Raw genomic sequence first — 23,608 nt, 5'->3', positions numbered from 1 at the left:
CTGCTTGGGGTGTGCAGTACAAAATAAACCATCCTGAAATTGGGTGGTATAGCCATTTTCAGGCTCTGTAGTCAACTGGATGCAGAGGGATGACTGTCACCTCATTTCATCCGTACAGCAAAGAAGCAGCACAGCCTGATTCTGATTTCAGAGACTTCTAGGCCTCTGTCACCTTTGGTGTCTTGCATAGGTGCAAGAAGAGATCATGTGCTACTGCAGCGAGGAGCCACGCAGCTCTCCCAAGCTCCCTGGCTCAGCTGCTGCTTAAATAGGAAGATTGTTTCCCAACTGGAGTTTTTGCCCAACGCTTCCCCACTTTGCTTTTGCGGGCCGTGGAGGGCAAGCGAGGGGAGCGAAACAGCGGGCAGCACAGCCCCGTTCCCAGTGGGAGCCGCTGTCCTCCCGGGGAGCACACACACCCGCACAGCCAGAAAGCTCTGCTATTCTTCTGCTAATGGGATTGGCACCGCTTAAAGCAGTCTGCGAGGGTATTGTCTGCAACCACAGCAAGAGAAACATTATTCAAAGGCCATTCAAGCCCCAAAAGAAGCGGCAGAGCAGAGTAATTATCGGAGACTCTCCATTAACGAGGGCATCTTTGCTCTTTGTCTGTGTTGGTTTAATAAGGGCCGCTAATGGGGCCGGGGGAGGGGCACGCTAATGCTTCTAAACAAACCTCCTTCCCTTCCCCACCGCCGCAGTGTGAGGAGAGCTGCCTTTATGGGCGCTGACAGCCGAGCTGGGAGTTACCATATTGCAGAGTGACCTCCGGGAAAACTTGGTGTGAACCCAGCCGCTTTCAGCCCCATCCCCACCGAGCCGCTGGGAGCATCGTTTGGGTAGCTGTTCTCTTTTTAGCCTTTCCATATTTCCCGGTACTTCCCAGGCCCTTTTATACACCCCCCTCCCGACCTCTCTCATGTCATCTTGTGACCCTTCGTGGCTGGACACGACGGCACTGAGTGGCAGTAATGAGGAACGACAGTGCAGATTAAGTTCTCGCAGTAAAACCTGGGGTTGCTGTCCATTATCCAGCAGCTGGGACAGGAAGATGCTGCTGGGAAGGCAGGACTGGAGCCGCCTTCCCTTCACACACTGCTGGAGAAGGCAGGCTGGGATCCTGCATGGGCCAACATCTCCTACCTTCTGGCTGTGGGCACTCTTCTGGCGATGGAGAGATGGACTGAGGCAAAAACCAGCATTAAACTCCACCCTGAGGTCCTCCAGAGCTGCTCTCAGCAGCATGCAGCTAAAATTCTTTGAGGGCTCCCAGACTGTCCTCATCTTCAAACTCCAGTTGTAAGGGGCCAACTTCTGAGGCAGTTTGCAATATTACATGGCCAGATGCATGCTGGTCACTTAAATGGTGAAATGTGGACAAGAGGTGTCAAGAGATCTCTGCATTCAAACAGTGAACTGTAATGATACACACACATAAGAATAATGAACGATACAGCCTTTTTCAACCACAATGTGCAAAGTGGTGTGGATACAAGGTTGATAAATGCTAGACTCATTTTTAGCCAAGGAGGAAACTAAATACAAGGAAATGATTCCCCTGAGTTTGTGCAGGTCTTTTACTGGATATTGAGCTATTCCACCTCACCTTCAAATGATGCACCCTTAAAGCTCCCAGCCCTTTCCACTTCAGCAAATGTCCTGGTGCTAAAGGTTTATCACAAGCAGAGGAAGAAAGTTATGTGGAAACACCTCACTGCTTAAACTGTAAGACCAGGGTTTGAAGAAATGGACTCCACACAGGATTTCACCCTTGTTTCCCAAGGGCTCGGTAGTTTTGAAATTTTTGTGATTTTGGCCTTTTCCATTTAACGTTTCAGCAGTAAATGCATGTCTTGTAACAAAAGAAACTTTTCCTAGATACTTCCCTGACTCATCTCTATAGAATCAAGACACCTCAGGACAACCTCGCAAGTCAAACAGAGAGCAATCAGCCTTTACACACAGAGAGCTAAGTCACAGGGAAATTAAATATCAAAACCTGAGGTCATTCTTGCCATTGTAGAGCTGGGAAGTGGATACAGTTCTTTCTCCAGAGTCTTACTGCAGTGTTCCAAGATCAGTGGTATTCCTTCTCCCTCTCTTGAAATGCCTGGAGGATCATACTCCTGAAACAAAACAACAGTCCTATTTTCACCATTTCATTCTTCATGTTAGTCACGGTTTCTGTTCATATTATCTTTTTCTTTTTAGAAGAATAATCATTAAACATATACAGAGGAACTGCCATTTCCTATGGATTTTGCAATCTAAATGAGCAAGTTAATACACTGATACATAAAGCAATGTATTACTAGGAGCACGTGACCTGGCCTCTGATTGGTGTGGGCCTCGCTTTATAGGTGACTTTAAATGTCATCCTTCTTTGCCAGTAGCAGATAATACAGTCACCTTTGTTGCAAACAAAGATACTTGAACAAAAACAAAATAGGAACTCAGAAGGGAGAACTGAGACCTCATTGATATCCAAAGCAAAGGAAAATGAATGGAGAGGTGCAAAAAAAAAAAAAAGATGGTTTAGGAAAATGAGGGATGGCCAAGGCAGACAAAGAGATTTGTCATGAGAAAGGGGAGTTTTGAGACCCCACATGAGCAAAAGCTCAGTGAGCAGCTTGTGCGTGGCAGGCTGAGAGGAGGTCCCGTGGTAGAAAGGAGAACTAGCGGCACTGACAGAGATAGGATGGGCGATGAGAAGCTGGTGGGTCTGTTTCTTGGAACTTCAGCCAAAACAGTACAGCTGAAGGTGAGTCATCTGGTATTACAGCAAGTAAGGTCTTGGAACAGAAGTTTCAGTCAGAGAGCCACCACATCGACAGCAAATCTTTGTCCAATTCATTCTCCTTCAGGTATAGTTCCCACAGGGAGTGAGGAATTACTACACTGGACATTTTCAAGCCAGTTCTGCTTAGATTTACTCTTTGACACCTATAGTTTATTATAGGGATATTTTCTCCCCAGTTTTTGCTTCATTTTTTTGTACTACTTCTGCTAACATTTGAGGCTAACAGACAATGGATTCCTTCCAGGTTGCTCTATTTCACCCTACTGCTGTTATCCTGTCACACTTTATTAAGCTATCTAACAGAGATCTGATCTGAATCCCCCTAAAACAATGAACAGGTCTGCATTGGCTGTGCTGTTTTGGATTTTGCTCTGAATTATTTTTGAGCTCATTAATGTAGATTTGAGCCATTTTTTCAATTGCATGTATGCCTTGAAATCCAGGGGAAAATGAACAGGAGTAAGGAGGAATAAAAGATGCCTTTCCAGAAAATCAGTTGTGTATGTTTGCAAATGATTGTGAGCAGAAGATATATTGAAATATGAGGCAGGAAGCAATTATTAATCTCTGCAGCCACATCCCGTTTTAGCTCCGTGTAACTTCCCTGCTTTGTCTTCGCATCCTTCAGCTCTTCTTTCTCTACAAAACAGGTCTCACTTTGCCAGCTTAGCAAAAACCTCTCCCTTGAATGCCCTCAACTGGCACTTGTTGCACCTCCCCTCTGCTTTTCATTCCTGCCGGCCGTTCTCCTGGCCAACACCAGTGGTACAAGGGAGAAATACCCACTTAGCCAGATAGACCAAAGCCCCAGGAAAACAGGGGAACAGCACTAGTTGTGTGACATTTTTTGTCTGTCCATGCAGCCCTGTTTGGAAAGGTTTAAAGGCAGGAAAGCCAGATTAGTGTGGTGAATTTCTGCCTTCATTTCTCAGGCAGGCTGTGGGCTGCCTGTGTGAATTTAGGCAAGCTGCTTGTCTCCACATCTCCAACTCCCTGTTCAGGAGTTCTTCTGCGAGGACACATTTGAGAACACAAGCTCTGAGCAATTAGGTAGTGTGTGAACTCATCTCCTGACCAGTTTGATGTGGCTTCTGTACCCAAATAATCCAAGGACTGGGATCAGCAAGGCACTGTGTTCAGCCTCCCTGTTATAGGCAGCCTTAGCAGATGCAGCTGAATGTTCAGTACTGTCATCTCCTGACATGTCTTTGCTCTTTTCTCCCTGCTTTTGCTCCAGCACCATCTTTCTCCATGCCCTGGTCCCACCCTGGTTTCTTAGCTTGTTTTGATGCAGTCCATGGTTTCTCCAGCTTCCCAGTCACAGGCACTGACCTGATCCTGGTCTCAGGACGTTGCTCACTCTCCCCGTGAAGCCTTTAATACAGCAGTTGTGGACTATTTGTACTGAAGGAAGACAACACAGAAGCTGGAGCGAGATGGGTGAACAGATGTTATACAGCAATGGCTTCCAGCCCCAACTCCCCTGAAGAGGTCTGGATTGAGAGACCTGAAACTGATCCCATCTAGAAGAAGTCTGAGATGCCAGAGCTTTCACACACATAATCTGCTGACTCTATTTTAAAAAATGTCTCTAACAACTGGCTATTGCTAGTTGTTGCTGCTAGGAACTTGCTTATTTTCTCCTCGGAACATAAGTTACAGCCAGACCTTGAGTGTCTGCACTCCTCTTCAGTACAGTGACTGTTCAGCTTAATGCCAATTTAATTAGCAAGTAGCATAGGGGGAAAAGAAGCAAGATTTCCTTGCTGCTGCATTTCTGAGATCTCTAGTTGATGTCGTAGCTGTTCAAATGCAACTGCAGTTAGACACAATTCAGACCAGCCTCAAAGGCCGCTTTCTCTACAGTACGAGCATGAACATGACCCAGAGGTATACCTTTCCCATAGCTTGAAACAAATACTCTCCTGAGAGCTAAAATCGTCGTTACTCCATAAATCCATCACTGTACTCATGTTCAGAGTACATCCGAGAACACGATCAAACGTTTTGTAAATCCTGAATAGTGTGTGGTATAACAGTCTCAGCTTTTTTCATTTCAACTTCTATTGTTAGGGTACAAATAAAAAGAAAGAAAGAAAAAAAAAGGCTGACAGAATTGACAGGGAACCCAGCTAAATAAAAATGATGCCATTGATGTTCATGGAGATTCACTGCTTGGGTAATGAAGGAACATGACTACCTTGTCCAGAAGATTCTCTATGGTGTTGTCCACAAGAGAGCAAGTAACAGCATCTTTTGGTACTTACTGTATCCTCTAAGAGCAAAGCCCAAGCTATCTAGCTTTATGCGACTGTGTTACAAGATATTGAGGAGGAAAACTTCAGCCCTCTGCACACAGGTATGTCCTAGTATGTTCTGTTCCACAAACTAGACTGAGCTATTACTCACAGTAATCAACAGCACTTAAGGTTGGGAAAACTGTAGTACTTTATCCCAGGAATCTATTAAGTCAATGCCTTCCCATCTTCAGCACTTTACAAGGACCCCCTTGTACAGCTTGGCTTCCTGAACAGCATCTATTCCAGCAGGAGAGCTTGTTTCTGGCTGGAATATTCCACTGAAATTCCTACTGTGACATGCATTTGAGTGATTATTCTGTCTCATATTTAATATCCACCTGTCTGTATGATCCTTCCTATCTGACATATTGGCTATTACGGTGAAGAGTGGGCTAAAGGCTCCCAGTTACATTGAGGCTGGCATGACAGTGCCCAAAAGCCCCTCAGAAGGACACAGTTCCCTCCTTGCTGACGTGGAAGAGACATCACGACACTGAACACTTCTCACCCCTGAAATGGAAAGGGTCAAAGAAGCCTGACACTTCCATCCAGTGGTACTGCACTTGTCTGCCTCACATTAAACACTTCACACTTAGAATAAACTAAGTTAGAAGAAGAACAGTTCAGCTGCATGTGCAGAAGCCGCTGTTAGACATGTGTTTATGGAAGCCACGGGCAGCCCTTGCCAGAATGTGCATCTGTGCATCACTGCCCTCTCCTGAGCAGACCTGCCCCTGCACAAACACGGAGCCTCGGCTGCCAAAACTCAGCAGAGCGGTTTATTTTGCTTTGCCTCAGGCACTGAAGGAACATGATCGTCCACTTACTGTTGCCCCGACACTCTCCGTAACCTCACTGAGCATCATAGTGACAGCTGAGCTACTTCTAAAGGAATAAGGATCTGTTGGAGTATAATTACACAGAATACAGGCAGTGCTCACAAGGATTATAAGTCCACATGTCAACACCTCCAAATGATTAAATGGCTGTCATGTAAATTAAATCTGCTCTGATTATGCAAAGTTATTGTAACCTGGGCATTTAAGCTAGTCTATTTCAAGTATGGCTGCTTTTCAGCCTCCAAAGACCCCAGTTTCTGGTGGCTAATCTACTCTCAGCTGCCTCATTACAGTGACAGATCCCTATTGCAAAAAACCAGGGAGGTGGGAAAAGAGTCAGCCAGTGTGCTTCAGGACGTTAACCTTGTACTTTCAAGTCTCCTCATGGGTACTTTGGAAAATTCCCCTTGGAATACTACTTTGTGCACATATATATATATATGGCACTTCTCAAGAATGCTTACGTGGTGCTTACCTGCCTGTGTACAAGACTGATGCCCAAGTGAAGTCGCTATGGCAGGTACAGTCTGAAAGCTGCACTACAGAGAATGCTCCCTGTGTTCCAGTCCCCCATATATTAACAGGGATATGAGAGGGCTTATTTCCTCAGAGCAAGCTATGAAGATAAATCCAGCCATGACAGAGAGGTGCTCAGATATATAAAGAAGAAATTGCAGCTACAGCATTTCATTATCTGAGTGTCTCTGAAAGCCATGTGTAATTTCCTAAGCAGATAAATTCAGTCCTTCTAGTTTTGCCAGTGATGGAAAAAGGTGCATTATAGTCATCAATGCCACTTTACTTCCCATCTGTGTTTCCTCAAGAATTGTCCAAGATATCATGTTTCACTCTGACTGCTCAAGCCATGAGCTCCCTCTAGTATCAAAAAGGATTAATGCAGCCAGTGTCTGACATCCTAAAGGAACAGAGAGAAAATGTAAAGAAATAATAGTAAGATGAGGGAACTCTGCCACTTTCCTTCATTTTTGATAGTTATTTGTGTGCACACAGCTAAGCGCTGGCACCTTGGTACCTTACACAGGTACAAATTACAGAAGTCCACCCTGGTCACCGGCTTTCACAGGAGAACAGTGTAAGCTGGCAAGATGATGATTCTGGCCTTAAAGGGGGACCACTGTGCTCATGGCAAAAAGAAGCACTGTCACCCGGAGATAAAAAGAGAAGAACAGAAAAGAACGAGCTCAGATAATAGGGAGGTGAAGTAATCTGTTTGCAGAACAAAGCAATGCCCGGATACCAGCTGAAAACATTTTTTTTATATTGGCTGGAGAAAGCAGCAGGGTCACTAATATTTCACAAACCATTCAGACCCTTTACCAGGGTCTGACTTCACATCCACTGAAGTAAGACTCTAATTGACCACAACTGGTACTGATTTTATTAATATTTCTTAAATTTAAATATTAGAAGAAAACCTCAAATTCTACCATAATGCATGTCAAATTGAAACCAGCTTGGATTGTATATTCTCTACTCAAAGGTTAAAAAACCCAGTCAAATTGCTGAGTATGTGACTAATTTACAATGTATATTTCAAAGGCTGTTCAAGCAGCAATACAAAGTAACAGCCACGCTAAACATTGCAAGTTCTTTCAACACGCAAGCAAGTTAGGTAATACTTCAGGAAATGTATTTTTAAACAGCTGTCTTTGTGAAACAGCTGTACATACTATGAACAGTTTCTAAGGTCTTGTCTCACTGAGCTGCCACATGAACACAAGCTATACCCTTTTTATGTGATGACTGAAATATGCTTCATGCCAACAGTTGTTTATAGCAAGTTATTATCAGCAAATGACTGAGTCTGATAAAATAATTACGTGTATGTGTTGTGTGCATTGTGTGAGGCTATCCATACGCACACAAATTTCGGGGGTTTGCAGCCTCTGAAGTATAGCTGCTTCCTAAATTTGCTCTCTCTCCAACGCATACAGAGCAGCCAGCTGCACCAAAAGCCGGCAATGTGTAGAAGAACTGCTACGGATGTTGTCTGGGCAGAAAAGTACTTGTCCAGCACCCACCTCCTTTCATAACCTGTTGGTCTAAGTGGCCATCACTCCACCCCCAGAAGCCAAGAACAAGAGAACCGACAGTCTGGGATAGAACATATTCCTTCCTCACAGCCTGAGGGAGGACAGGAAGGCGTCTTCTCACTCCTAAAGCTACAGAAACAGCTGGATGACTTAGAGGAATTCAACCCGCTGCCATCACCGAGCTCCTACCTCTGCTTTCTCTTGCAGCACTGCTCATTAATTTTCCTAGCAGTCTTTTCATCTAAGACAGGGACAACCAGAAGAAAAACAGGGCTCACGTCCATCTTCTATTTCCTTCCTTGTTCTCTCATCTGCTGGATACAGGGATGACGGTTGTGTCCCCTGCCAACATTCAGCTCTGTAGCTGTTGTTTCAGAAACAGCAACACCTTCAGCCTGTCTCTTTAACTTGACCCTGTAGATGACAGAAAATTTTCAACATCTATAGACCTCCTAAGGAAAGAGTGGGGTCTTAAAGACCCCACTTTATTATTATTAAGTCAGTTACCTACTGCCACTCAAACCAAACAAAAATATAATAAAAGCCAGGAGAAATGGTTTTGGATGCCTCACTTGTGCTAATTCCCTAATCCTGACACTGCTCATCCCTGTATAAGTGATAACATCATAAATGCAGATTAGAACTTCAAGATGTGAATTAGAAATGAGAACACATCATCCAAAAATAATAAAATTGCCTGCTTTCCTCATACAATATATTAAGACACTAAGTAAAGTAAATATAGATAAAAATAGAGAATTAAAAATACTTATGCACTGAAAACCAAAAAGAATGGTACTTTTAGTCCTGGTAGTTTAAGTCAATGTTAACGCTCCTTTCTGGCATAAATGAATTGGACCACTGGCCCATTTAGTCAAATAAACGGTCACTGAAAGTTGCTAGTACTGGTTTATTTTAGGATGAAGTGCAAGGGATGTTGCCCTCCCCAGATCCCCGAGGAACAGTCTGTTATCCCTTATCCCCATCAGTTCATGATTGGGGAGAGCTTGGACTCTCTTTATCTTCAACATAAAACCAGTAACAGAACTATGGGTATCATCAACTATCATTCTAAATAATGTTTGACCCTCCATACTACTTTGTGGACATGTCCTTTGCAAATTAACAGCATATTTGGAAAAAATGACTTATCTTCTCACCACTTGAAATAATAGTTTTATTTTTTTATTGGAAGTCCCTTTTAAAAAGGAACAGCAGAAATGTGAATTTATTTTCTTTGCAGTATACGCATTGTTGTATGTACCCTTCAGCATCTTGAGAATGAATGCAGCAAGAAAAACATGCTCACATTTCCTGTTAGCATGCTTTAAAGCAATTTGGGGTGTTGTCTTTAGAAGTGATCCTTTCCAGAAAGATGTAGCAGCTAACGCTAGTTTTTGTTCTGAGGCTTTATTACTTCTAGGTACCAACCTAAAACTAACAGATTCTGTCATCACAGGGGTAAACAAAACACTAGAACTAGATTTGAGGCAATAACCCAGCCCAGATCTAGGCATGCTAAGCATCTATTGAGAACTTAATAAACAAAATTCTTTTTTCTGTTAAATAACAAGTATTGTAGAATGAAAATGATTACATTTACCTTACATTTACAGCAGAAGCTAAATTCACAACAGATGAAAACAGATCAGTTCCATGCTTTTGCTGCTTTAAGCACCTACATTACAAATGCCCACCATTTGTGAATAATTAGGTCTCCAATTTCTTGCAGAATCTCATGTCAATTTATACATTATTCCAGACATTTACAGTTCATCACCTCATTTTTCTTTCAAGGTAAGAGACTTCGGCATCTCTCTTGGTACATTTCAACAGACCTCTCTCAGGATAAGCTTTTTCTCCTCTGACAGCAGAATGTCAGAAGTGTGTTAATTGCTCAGGCACAAAACTGGATCAAATAAAATGGAAAACCCTAAAGCCTACATCAAGATATCTTGCACCATACAGCACACTCCCTTCAATTTATACTCTATAATAAATGAGTTTTGCATTAATGGGACGATAAAGATGTGGAATAATCAGAAGCTACAGTTGCTCTGCCCAACTTGCTAGTGCACTGTATACACATTATTTTCTATAATCAACAACACAGATTGACTGAACAGTCATTTACACTGGAGGGGCCTCCATAGGTCAAGTGGCCCAGTCTCAGCTCAGGTCACTCATAGATCAGATGTCTCCACAAGTAGCTCACACATACACATAGTCCAGGAAAATCTCTACTGATAAACTCTTTGGAGCTTGCTTCCTTTTCACAGGATCACTGCTACAGGATCCTTACGCTTCTAGAACATCACTAAGGTACCAGACAGACATTCCTCTGGCATAAACCTGTTGCAAGTAGGTCTCGAAATTTCTCAAGAGATCTAACACAATGGAAGAGCATGTCTTTATGGTTTGATTACTTAAGTTCAATGCTACAAAAATAACACTTGAGACTAATCAAGACCTTGTCAGAAACTTCTACTCCCTATTTCATGTTTCACCAAAACCTCTAATCAGCTTAATGTGGCAATGTTCAGAACATAGCGCTATGGTTCTGATTAACGTTTCAATAGTATCAACCTCCCAAATACTCGGAAGCATAAGTTTTACATAGATTACAGTATTTATTATAACTGTAATCACTCAACATGCTTTAAATATCATAGCAATTATATCACACAACTTATCACCTGAACTGAAAGAGGGATAAGAGTTTTATTCAGTTTTACTCCTAGTTGTATTTAGTGGACATACAAACACAAAAGCATCTTGGAATCTTACAAAGGCTCTTAATTTTTCATCTGAAAGGTGTATTCCACAGAAGAAAACACAGATGAAAGTGTTTGAGGACATACATAAACACATTTCTTTCTCATAATGAAAAGTAAATTACCACCGGAAAAAACAGCACATGTGCCCAAGTTCATAGCAGCAGTCCTGGAGGGATGACAGACATAAGAAAGTAGCAATAGTCAAGCAACTCTGCCGCCCTTCTAATGCAAAAAAGGGCTAACTACAAATTTGAACACAGATTTATTTTTCCAACTTCTGCTTTTAAAAATGGAGTTTCAATTTTTGGCTGCATCAGTGCTTTTAAACTGCTTTCTCGAGCAGCCCATTTAAACCGGGCTGTGGTAATATGACACTATAAATTAACTTTAACTCAGTATGTGGCTCAACCAGAGACTCCTCTCCTTGCTTGAGGTGAACCAGGACAAGGTTGTGTGGGTGCGGCTGAGAGGGTTTTGGAGGTTTGTGATCTAGCATGCTCAAGTCTGAAATGCCAGCTTGGTTCACACTCCAGCACTTAAGGAAATGTTCTATAGGTTTTTTTAAAAGGAGTTACTTTTGGTGCACATTTTCTTCATGATATAGAATTTGTTAGGTCTTTCTTCAGTATTTTCCACTGCTTCTCTTCTAGAAATATCCAATATAGCTCGTTATGATTGAGAAGACAGCTAAAATATCTGGCTGGGAATTTCACTTCTCACGTAGCCAAAGGTTAACTGTTCATTCTAAAACTGTAAGAAGGAATCGGAGAAAGTGGCCAAGTAGCCAATAACACTAGTTCACTTCTCACTCTGTGGGCAAAGACAATAAACACTTCCTGATCTGCGCAAAAGAAGTTCTGCTTCAGGTGCCAGCCCTCGGTGAATGGCACCATTCAACAACGACAACACCAAAAATCTGCTCCCCTCCATGCCTCAAAATGTCAATCCTCACTCACCATCTTAAGCTGGTGTTGCCTTCTCAGCAGCCTCAAATAATTCCTCCTCTGGGAAACTAGTTTTATCTAGACAGACAACTGTACTAACCTTTCTGTAAGTCACCTAAGTAATGGCAAACAAATCTTTGCTGACTAAATTAGTAAACAAGGCTACAATATTCACATCCCACAGGGAGCCATGATCACTGGAATGTACGGACGAGAAAAAAACCCCACAAGCCAGTTATTTACTCTTCAAATATCTCGAGATATTTACCATGGAAAAAACTAAAATATGCCAGCTGTTGCCTCTGGTTTTGAGTTTAAACAAAACATTTATTGTGGACTCTCTTCTTTGTATCACCCCACTGGTATGTCAGCAGCAAGATACTAAATAACAAAGTATTTTAGGCATCTCATAACAAAACAGGGAGCATCACTGCCTCACAGAACACTGTATTTGCATATAATGCCAGTAAATCCTCTCTGAAAAACTTGATCTTTAGAACATTATGCCCAAAAGGTAATGGTTTTGTGAGTGTAGGAGAGGTGGCTTCAGTGCTTCTTCAGAAATTTTGACCACTCAAAATTAAATACGGTTCTGGTTTCCCAATGTGAAGCCAATTCTGCAGCATTCAGGAACCTATAGCTCATTTCAAAATAGTCACTTCATTGCAGTAATTGCTCTCAAAGAAATGGGAATTCATCAATTCCAAAAGCAAAACACAGGTAAAATAGTGAATATAGAACACGCAAAGTTTCTCTCAAATATCTTCTGATAATTACCAATAATATTCAAATACTTTAACTATTTGTTAGAAAATATATGAAATGTCATACATCTTGTAATGAAGAACTTGTGTTTTATGCTCTTTGTGTTAACTACTAACTTATTTTAATTTATTCTGCATAAGAGACCAGATAAAACAGATCTTACACAGGCTAATGCAAAGGAGCTGAACACTAAGTAAAAGCACAACAAGGCCAACTGAAACCAAAATCACCTCAGATTGGGATTTGACAAAGTGCTTTATTTCCCAGCTCTTTTTGCAATGGCTCATAATTGCTATTTTTGTTTCCAAGATCAGAATAAATGACAGTATCCCACCAAAAGTATTAGCCTGTGGTTAGTGTCTGGAAGATCTTACCTTACTAATGACAATTATGCTGGCTGACTTTACAGTCTCTTTTGTTATCAACTGTCCAGAGTGAAACTTTTCCATTTTGCAGTTATTATTATAATCTCACTAGTGATCTCTCGGATCATTTTGCAAAGAAGTTCACAAGTCTGAAATAAAAGGAGTGGAGACACTTTTTTCATAGATTGAACTGGCTGAATAAAAACACATTTCACTATAAAAACATTGATCTTTTTACAGTTGCAACTGATAAACCCTAGGCCATGACTCCTGAAGATGCTAAATTTGCTACCAGGGTAGTCTGTCTGTCTTTTTCCCCCTCTCCCTTTAAAGATGCTAAATTCACTTTTCCTGACCCAAATTCAGAAGTTTCTGAAATACTTTAAATATTTTTTTAGTAGCTAGGGAGCATGGATAACCATGTATCTTTCCAGAGCAGCTGGTGGCTAAGCAAGCACGGCTGTCCTCAACTGGGGCAAATCAGGGAATGTTCTGTTCCCTTTCATAGAACTTCAAGAAAAAAGAGAAGTGTTAAATGCATTTCCTCCATGGCCTTGACATAGCCAGGAAAGCTTATGGAATACATTATACAACAAGTAAACAGTAAGACAATAATCAAAAGTGAGCGATATCATTAGAAGAAATTACTCAATGAAGTCATAATGATGGTGCAATCCTTTCTGAAGCTCATCTAATTTACGATCAAAGAAGTCTTTGTTATCCACCACAAATGGCTTTGTGTCCTCTGCACAGACAACTAACAATTCACCGTGTTCCTTTTAACAAAGGATCTTCCTTTCATAGTGAGATGTGGAGAGAGGAAAGAAATTAAAGATTAATTTTACTAATGGTAGGAAGCTATTAATCAATTTTGTATTCCAAACAGTTACCCTATAAGAAAGCATGACGTGTGTCGTGTCACCTAGTACTGTGTTTAGATACCTTGGTGGTCAGTGCCAGGTATTTTTGGTAGGTGATCTATGAACCCACATACAAAACTTCCCTTGTAAGGAAGTTCCCTTCTCATTCAGGAAAACAATCTCTGAAAAGCATAGCAATACAAATCTCATTCCCGAACTCTGCTTATTTCTTTTCCCAAGATCAACAGCACTTTCACCAAAGGTGCCACTCACCCCGAACTTTGCCCCTTCTGCAGCACAGCCAGATCTAATGCCAAAGATGCTGCTACTATGCTTAACATCTGCAAGAACAACACTGCCAAAGAAGATAAAGTAGAATCTACTCTGCATCCTTTCCTCGGAACAACTTTTCCATGCTCAAAACTGTAAAAATACAGCTGGTATTCTCCATCAGAAATGTAATGGATTAGACCTGTTCCTGAGTTGACTCTGCAGCTGAGATTTATCTAGTGAAAAGGTGAATAAGCAGAACTTGAAAGGCCTAACCAGAATACATCCGGAAATGCAACCCCCAATTCAAACTAGGTGTACTCCTTTCTACACACAGAATGACTTCTTAAACTTTGATCCATTTTGTATTCTGCTTAAAAAATTAAAGGCAATAATGGCTTGCAGTAATAAAAGAGAAATCAGTATTTTCCACTGTGACTTGAGTTTAGATAGAAATTTCAAGTACTTGATTTGATGTGAGGAAAATTAATTTATTGCTAATTAAAATATATTAAGATAGTTAGAAACAAATACAAATTGAAACAGCACCTTCCCCTCCACAACCCCACTCTTTCCCCAGGCTCAATTTCACATCTTCATCCTCAACTCCTCTACCGCCCCACAGCCTGAAGCAACACAGGAGAAAGAGGAACGGGCTGTGCAGTCACTCTGGAACAGCTTCTTTTATCGTTCTATTCTCCTCACACTTTTCCCCTGCTCCACCATGGCTGCAGTCCTTCAGGACAAACTTGCTCCTGCATTGGCTTCTTTCCGTGGGCTGCAGTTCCTTCAGGAAATCTCCAGCTGCTCTGGCATGGAGTCCTCCGTCAGCTGCAGGGAAACACCTGCTCCAGCACCTGAAGCAATTCCTCCCTCTTCTCTCACCGTAGTGTTCAGAAGATTGTTTCTCTCACAGCAGAACCTGTGGCAGGTGCTTCCTTCAAGAACTTCTGGAGGGAAAGGGGCAATGGAGCTCACCCCAGGAGCTCCCCCTCCTCAAGCAAAACATCATGCCATCTTACATTTCAGTCATGCAAGGAATCAACCTCCAGCACGATAAAGCAGAGAGGAAAATCATCGCCAAGCACGGGAAACTGAAGATGATAGAGCAGATTTTTAAAAAGATAATTTTTTGTTTCTGTGCTGCTCTGGATGGGAGAAAAAGGCACTGGGAGAAAGGCAGAAAAGTAGTCGATGAGCATGGTAAGATAATTCCTCCACTCCCCAAAAGTGATGAGTAAGAGTGCAGTGGTAGGAGACACGGAGAGGTAATTTTATGGCTTGTATTATGTTCACAGTTAGATATGCAGTAGAACCTGACATAAAAAACCCGTACACCCACCAAATTATTGTGAAGATATCGATTTAAAACTGGTAAAGCCCCCTTTCCACAGATCATCTGTTCTCAGTAGAAGCAAGAAGGTTAAGAAGGTTCCCATTTTCTCCATCTCCTTCCACATACCAAAGACTTCAGATGTGATAACAGTTCTGTCAACAGCCCAGAACGTGGAGTTGTTACACCAGTTTGCATCCAGAAGATAATGAGTGCACTGAAGATAAAAGCAAATACACATTGTTACCATTCTAGCTTTTACTAGATGTGACCTCAGAGCATAAATAGCACCAAACTCAACAAGAAGAAAGTTGTATACTAAAACAACATTTACCATTTAAAGCGAACCGTTTCAGCCAGAAGAAACCGCAATCTCGAGCTCCAACTTTGAGAACCTCCTCTCTCCTGCAAGCAGCTTTTTACAAACTTCTCCTCCTCCTGTGGCCTCTGCTCTGGTCTCTTGCTCGTTATCTGGAATACTTGCAGATCCTGAGAAAACATCCAACACATAGCGCTAAAGTGGCTAAAAGTAGAAGCCAAGGAGGAAACACCTGCATGCTTCAGAAAACTGAAGAGTGTCATCTGTAAGAAACATAATTTCCAATTATTTCTTTCATTTAACTTTAGCTTTAAGAGAATGTGAGAAAAAGCTAAATTTATGTCTAGAAGAACAGTGGTCAGACAAAGCACAACTGAATTTTAGCAGGGTCCTTTAGGAATTAAAACACTGCACACTTAGACCCAAGCCAGAAGAAATTTTTTAGGCCAAACTTGTGGCTAATTCACAAAACTATTGTTAAACTGTAAAGCAGAGGGCAGAAATTGAGATTTACTTTCCTCCCACTCTGCTGACTCTGCTCTCAAGATGTTTAAGACAAAACAGTGAAGAGCACCAATGCCTACTTTTACCATTATGTTCTTCAGTTGCTTATTCCTTCTATAAGCTCCCATTCCTAACACAGCTAAATTACAGCATGTTTGGGAGTGACTGTTCTAGTTGTTCCCAACTCACTTGGACTATATACACTGTCCATCAAGTTTTCATAGAGGGAGACCTCTATCTTCCCCTAGGCTGGAAAGCAGAATTCCACAAGCCATCCTTGAGGAGATAAATATGACCAGCCATGTATCAGGTAGAAACACAGCTCTTTTTGGGAGCTGGAAGAAAAGGAACATTCTTCCTCTGCTCAACAATTACTGCAGAGCACATGGGCAGAGCTTCAGAATTTGTCCCCAGCTGAGTGATAGCTCAGATTGAGACCAAATTCACAGCTGAAGGCTTTGCCAGTTCTTGAGACTTAACCACTTATGACACCATTGGTTTCACTAAACCAATGCAAATTCCAAACACAAAGAAAATTTGTCACATCCACACTTGATGTGACACAGATGTTTATAAACAATCCATGGTTTGCAGACAGTGTTACAGACATGCTATCAAGTGATCAGGTTGGATTATGCAGAAGAAAAGGAAGCACCTTCATGTGACAGGTCAGTAAGGATTCTGGTGTCATCCCTGCTTTCCACCCCACCCCTCCCCTGCATGAATTTGGTTCTATAATTGCTGTTCTTTTGTTTGTTTGTTTTGTGTGTGTGTGTGTGTAAGAACCTGAACACGGTGATTTGCAGTGTAGATAGAAGACCACCTACAGGAGAAGAAAAGTGCCAAATCTTTCAGGCTCTGAACATGGTGGTTTTGAAGGACAGGGCTTTGATTGTTCTAGGTTATCACAGGGTTAGAAGTATACACTAATATTTCCTCATAAGGAATTTCTGCAGAAATACAACATTATCTGCTTTAACTTAAAGGTTACTCTGTAAAAATACATATCTGAAAGCACCACAGACAAAAGCTCCTTACTGTTTCTTTATAAAACAAGGTTTCATTAACTTTAATAAAATGCACATAGACAACATAAAGATCAGGAGACACCACTGGCCTACAGTGGCAGTATGACATGCAAAGGTAGCAATGCATGGATTAGAGTTCATTAACATTTTGGTACATACTCATGAAAACACTGAGATCTGTCCAAACACTAGGCATCTCATCAAGTGGATCAGAGAGATAGTGTAATTCTAATACTTCTGAAAAAGAAGATTTATTTTTCTTCTCTATTGAAAAATCCTCTTCCTCCCACCAAAGAATGTGGGATTTATAAAAGTCATGTCAACCACCTTTAATCTCTTCCATTCCGTTCCTGCAGGTCCTCCCGTAAGATTTTATACACCTTCTTCACGATGTCCATGTCCCTTGCGGGCTTGTACAACTTCTTGAGTGGGCAAGCAGAAAGAACAGCTATGTCAGAACGCAAAGACAAATCACCAGTTTCCCAAGCGGTGCATTCAGGACTAGCACAAAGAATGTCAGTCTGGAATGAGGACACAAGGACCGAACTTCACCCTCTCCCACTGATCTGCCAAAGCACACATCTCTGATTCTGGGTCTCCTACTGCCATTTGATTGCCATACCTAATTACATTTTAAATAGCATCTAGGGACAAGACTACTCTACAAAGAGCAGAAGCAAGTCTCTAACGTTTCCTGGAGCCACTGGACTATCAACATTTAACCAAAGGATAGAGCTAAAATTTTAACAGTACTTTAGTGGTGGTTTATGGTGTATTGACACTGTTCTGCTGCAGAAATGCAAGTACATCAGAAAAATGAACAAATGGCAGAACCAGTAGCATGTAAGTTTTTGCTCTCTAGTTCCTTCGTACTGAGGAACCAGAAATCAACTCTTATGAAATCACTAAACTACAAACAGGTTTTCATCCTCCTCCTATGAGCCTTATCCATCTCTGTTAGAAAAAAAGATCAGGAAGAGCGAGAAATTTAATTTGCTTAGAACAGCATGCTCTTGTTTAAACAGGCAAACTCTCATTAACAGAAGCCTACTACATGCCAAATGACCAACTGAGCTGCACTGCAGAGAGCTAAGGATGGCTGTAGTAAAATCATGAATTCCAATTATCCACATTAAAAGATCTGATTACATGTGCCTTAAAATATCTGCATCATGTAACCACAGCTAAGTGAAATTAAAATGATATTAAAGAACTACATGCAACAACTATATTCATGTCTCAATTTTCTTTTTTCCTCTTTTTGATACATACAATCCTGTATACATATATCACTCAAAACTACTAAGCATCCAAAGACAACTTTTTCCATAAAGAGGTTATCACATACATGCCTTTTGCAAGGCTTCTTCTACCTAGCAGAGGTTTACAGACTACCAGTGAGAACTACTCCAACAGCATCCAATGCTCCTACTTTTCTGCCTAGGGAAGACTCCTTAGGACACAGACACTCAGTATCTGTTTTCAGAAAGCTTTTCATGCTTTTAAATCACCTTCTGTACTAAAATAGGACGGGGTTCTAGATGATAAACACCCACTAATACTTTCTGTGACACAGCAGTACTGTTTATGATCACTCCTTCAGAGACTCTCCAGAAAAAACATCAAGTCCCTTCAGAAAATAAAAATGTCATTTGCCACATGTATTAGAAATGGAATCACACGCTGAGATATAACAGCTTACGTTGGGAAAAAAACCAAACACGCGTATGTTCCTATTACGTGACGAGATTTTTGCCTTTCCCCCAAATCGTACCTTATTTGTTTGTTGGATAGACTTGCTGCATACCTTCTGGCCTAAAAGACAAAAAAAAAAATATAATCAACACAGCCTGTTTTACACAACACTTGTTTAATTCATTAATGAGGTGCACTGTTGGTCGGAGATGATCATCATTACTGATGGGATAGGCTCTGAAGTTTATTCCTACAAAAGCTTTGTTCAGGAGGGAAGGGTGGATCAAGAATTTTCTCCTCAGAGAGCCATGAAAAGCAGTAACTTTTCACAGCAACATCCTCAGCTATATCACACTTCCTATCCTTAATAGAACAGATTCTTCCTGCCTAATCTTCTGAGAATGTATCTGTTTGAATAGGCTTAGGGGAGCAAATTGTAAGTTTGCCAACAGACAATTCAACAGCCAGAAGCAGAACCTGAAGTGCCAGAAGAGGAAAGAGGCCGGTTTCTCAATATAAAGCCCTAACAGCTGGCAGAAACTACGCTTTTCTCCTTGTTTTCTCAAATTTTCCAGTTGCTGTGAACCTAACAAATGTCCTGTGAAATGTGGTTGCCTGATATTCATCCAGGTAAGGATGATAAACCCCACAGCAAACAGCGTAAACATCAGAAAAACATCTACAGTTCCAACACAAAGTAATAAACAATTACTTTGCACCAACCTACAGAGCTTTCTCAGAAAAATCAGCCTGTAGTATCCTATGCAAACAAATTTAAGTGCATTGAAAGTGGTATTGTTTACTTGTGATTTTTTCATATACATAACAGAGTCTTTTCTGTAAAATTTAGGTGGACATTAGTGAACTAAGGTGTTAAGGAAAAAAACACTTAAAAGGAACGTGTGGACTTAGGATCCTGGGGAGACGGGAAGAAAAAAGGAGAGGAGCAAATCTCATTGCTATTTACTTGTGCAGTGAACTGAGCAGCTGCTCCAACAGTGGTACTGAGAACTGGGCGGGTCTAAGGACTTGGGTGGAAGCCCCAATAAGTGCGAAGAAAGAGAGACCAGGATGGATACCGAGCACGCTTGAGGGAGACAGAGCTGCAGCCAGAGGGTGATGGGAGCAGCAGGGTAATTCGCTTGGGACAAAAAGGTAAATTTTCCATGGTAACATGTAAAGGAAAGAATCTATGCTCCCAGGCTGAAGCTCCAAAAGGAGTTTCTTCTTCACATTAGAAGATAAGAATGGGTGTCTCAGACTACAGGAAGTCATTTACCCGCCTCGGGTACTCACCAAAACCCAAGCAGCTCTCTTGGTTTTGAGGGCAGGAGAGCTTCCCTTTTCTTCTGTCCCTATAAATTCCTACCATGAACTCCCCCTTCCAGGGCCCCAGAGCCCCCCAGCACAGCCCCTCAGCCCTCCCCGCAGGACCCTTTGCTTGTCACACACCTTCAGGATCTTCTGCCACCTGGTCTCCCTGGAGATGTCCTAGTTGTTTTCCTTCATCCCTAGAAACCACTGCCCTCAAGTTGCTCCGGTATTTCTCCCCATGATTCCCCATAACCACAACATAAGACTGTTACTTTTAAAGAAAAAGTACTTTACCTTTGAAGAGAAATATTATACATTAAGTTACTTTATAAATATATATATATACACACACACACATATATACAGACATTTGTCTCTAAATTTTGTACAAACAGCAACAATCTTCATACCACGTGGCCAAGTCTTGATTTTTGAACAGTGCGACTCATTAATGCTGCTGGTTTCCATCCAAGAGACCGCCAGCCCTGAACGAGAGCTATGGGCATTTGCCCTTCTACGTCTTCTCTACATTCTAGAAAAATCTTCTTTTTGCATGCACACACACAAGCACAACCCTTCTTGTCAAGCCGACCAATCACTGTTATGGGTAACCAACAATGAGGTTAAATCAAAGAATAATTTGTTCATTTACAGTACTGCAGAAGCTCAGGAATTCTTTTTGCAAAATAAACGCTTGAATGTAACGACCACAAGAAAACAGAGTAAACATCAGAAAAACATCTACAGTTCCAACACAAAGTAATAAACAATTACTCTGCACCAACCTACAGAGCTTTCTCGGAAAAATCAGCCTCTAGTATTCTATGCAAACAAATTTAAGTGTATTGAAAGTGGTATTGTTTACTTGTGATTTTTTCATATACATAACAGAGTCTCTTCTGTAAAATTTAGGTGGACATTAGTGAACTAAGGTGTTAAGCTGAATATAGAGACTGGCTATGAGTGATGAATGTGTGTTCCTCCATTAGCAATGTGCACAAAACAAGTGTAACGAAAGGTTATGCTAAAGTAAAAAACAAAGTAATAAGCTGGAATATGTATTCAGAAGACACAGAACTGAAATTCTGTGAAAAAGAAGGCAACTGAAAACAAAAACTTGAGTATTGGCTGAAGAAACATTTCAAATTAAATTTTTTGATGAATAAAATTGCAACTGTCATCCTCAGCTTTCAAAAACAACTACTTATTTACTGCTTCAAACTTCTCCCAACTTTTTGTTCTGTTGTTTTCAGGGTAGATTACAAAATTCATTTCACAGCCTGCAATTCAAAACAAACTACAATAATATTTCTGCACGTGAGCACTGACTCCAAACCAGAAGTACCGTCAGAAATATTGTTCAGCCCAGGATGAGACTGTAGCTCATGGTGGGAAGAACAGGGACTGTTGAACAGATCTGTTAATGAGGGAACTAAGCAAGAACTGATGGAAACAGTGAGAGACCCGAAAGAACTGGAGATTCTCTATGCACTTGCATGATCAAATACTGACTTACTAAATAAGAGCATGATCCTGCTGGAAAACTTTAATTTAAGCTAACCCATAAACATTAGCTTTAAATGAACAGCATTAACAGTGTTAGTTAACCTCACAGAAGTTAATATATTTTAAGGTAAGACTAAGATATAGCATCTACCTAACAGATGCTGCATATCAGGTATCAGGAACCCAAGTTCAATGTGAGACTTTTTCAAGTTTTAGCTTTAAACACTCAAAAGAAAATTAAAAATTAATTTTCAATGGCCACTATTTACATGATGATTGTGAATGCCTTGGATGTTAACACGTTTCAATTTTTTAAAATGTTAATCTTTATGTTTACATAATATGCCTCAGACTGCATTCTTGTACAGCACAATGAAAAAAATACATAATTTTATGATCAAGTTCTCAGTCACTTAGTAGGAACTAGTAACAGAACTATTGATATTGCTGTATACAAGATACTCTGAATGTTGCTCTGAGAATTCAACATCTGAAGCAAACAATGCTATTGTTTAACTTGACATCTACGTTGGCATCAGTTTCATTACATTTACTGCTTTAAATGGGTTCCAAGTTTTTTGTAGGTCTATGTGACAAGTCTGTCAAAGATCATGCAACTCAGTGCTTGTCACTTTTTATGGCTTTGACTTAAGTATTGCTAAAAGATATTTATCACATTCAGTTTTTAAAAATATTCCTGGTAATTATTTTAAGTAATACAGACCACTTTAGTCCTAGAAGCTGCCACTGTTGAAAAAGATGAGTTTGTTTTCTGAATGTTATAGTGACAGCACACTTGCGTATACTGGATTTATATTACTTGCTTTGTTTTCTTGGGTCTCTTTGATAATAACGTATCCATAAAGCCAACATCATGAACAGCAGCATGTTAAATCATATTTATCTGAGCTCATAGCTTAAGTGCATAAAACAAAAGGTAGATTAAGCTGAAACAGCAGCATCAGTCATTTCCCATGAGACAAGACTCCTGAATGTAGTTGTTACAACCGACTGCTAATAGAGCATCGCTGGCAAAGGCTGCATTCAGCAATAAACCTCGTTATAAAGCCAGAAATAAGTTTAAAGGTGTAAAAATTGAACACATTTACTGCTACAATTCACACACTCCTCTTCATCACACAACCGTACGTTCACCTGGCAACCTCACCTTTCTTCTCTCCTTGATCTTCACACCGTTAACATTATGATCAGGTCAAAGCTGTGTTTTGTTAAGCATCAATGTCCTTCATCACTTTGAAATTCAGCATTTTGGACCTTCATTTTCTCACAAAACCATTGCTGTATGGATTCTGTGGTCTTAGAGCTGGTAGATTCTATGGTCTCTGTGCAGTAACAGTCAAGGGTGTCAAGAAGAAAAGCAAACTCAGTGTTGTGATCCACATTCTAAAGCTAAGGAATGAAACTGTGGAAAGACCTTCAGAAATGACCAAAACGGGCCATTTGGATAGCATCCAAATTGCTCCAAACTTGAAACACAAAAGAGGTGGTGTTCCACAGGGCAATTGAATGGCCTGGGATTGGCAGTGAGCTACAGTCATAAATCAAAACAGCTGTCTGTCAGAACCAGTGTAAAATATGCCTAATCTGAATGTCACCATACAACTTAAAAAGAATGGCATTACTTTGAGAGCACCCGCTTTTCCTTCCAAGACATTTAGAGTTCTCCGATTTGAAAAATCCTTCCAGGCTTCAGAGATTTAAATAGGTGAGGAACTCCGGCAGTCTCTGATTTTATCTGGCTCCACAGACAGTGCTTTTTCTCCTGGCTCTTGTTTAACTTGGCTCATGCAGATAACACCATCTGTATTTTCTTCAGCTTAAAAACAAAACAACAAAAATCAAACACTGAGGTTACACTCCACCGATAATGCTTCAGCCCCAATAACTGTAGCCATTTAAAAGAAAAATATTCCA

The 23,608-nt window shown here is 40.8% G+C and overlaps 1 protein-coding gene across 29 annotated transcripts in view; it reads right to left on the bottom strand.

Annotated features, from left to right (window-relative positions):
• CARF (calcium responsive transcription factor) overlaps positions 1-23,608 on the bottom strand; it is a 55,828-nt gene that overhangs the window by 2,960 nt on the left and 29,260 nt on the right. For 5 of the 29 annotated variants that reach the window (XR_010473777.1, XR_010473794.1, XR_010473792.1 and 2 more), the window contains 5 exons: positions 22,842-23,510; positions 18,933-18,973; positions 17,318-17,580; positions 15,642-15,796; positions 14,445-15,524 (listed from right to left, as the gene is read on the bottom strand). Coding sequence is in view for 3 of the 29 variants with exons in the window: in XM_065069401.1 (XP_064925473.1) it covers positions 23,392-23,510 (119 nt within the window). In the remaining 26 variants the exon portion in view is untranslated. Of the gene's footprint in view, positions 1-1,143; positions 1,417-1,999; positions 2,127-8,264; positions 8,408-12,020; positions 12,994-14,444; positions 15,525-15,641; positions 15,890-17,317; positions 17,581-18,932; positions 18,974-20,435; positions 23,511-23,608 lie in introns of those variants that run through there. The other 24 variants (XR_010473781.1, XR_010473796.1, XR_010473797.1 and 21 more) reach the window with 18 other exon arrangements.

This window comes from Columba livia, chromosome 7, assembly GCF_036013475.1.
Source record: "Columba livia isolate bColLiv1 breed racing homer chromosome 7, bColLiv1.pat.W.v2, whole genome shotgun sequence".
NCBI lineage: Eukaryota > Metazoa > Chordata > Aves > Columbiformes > Columbidae > Columba > Columba livia.
Note: the sequence above shows the minus strand (reverse complement) of the source record. Positions and strands in the feature narration are given on the sequence as shown.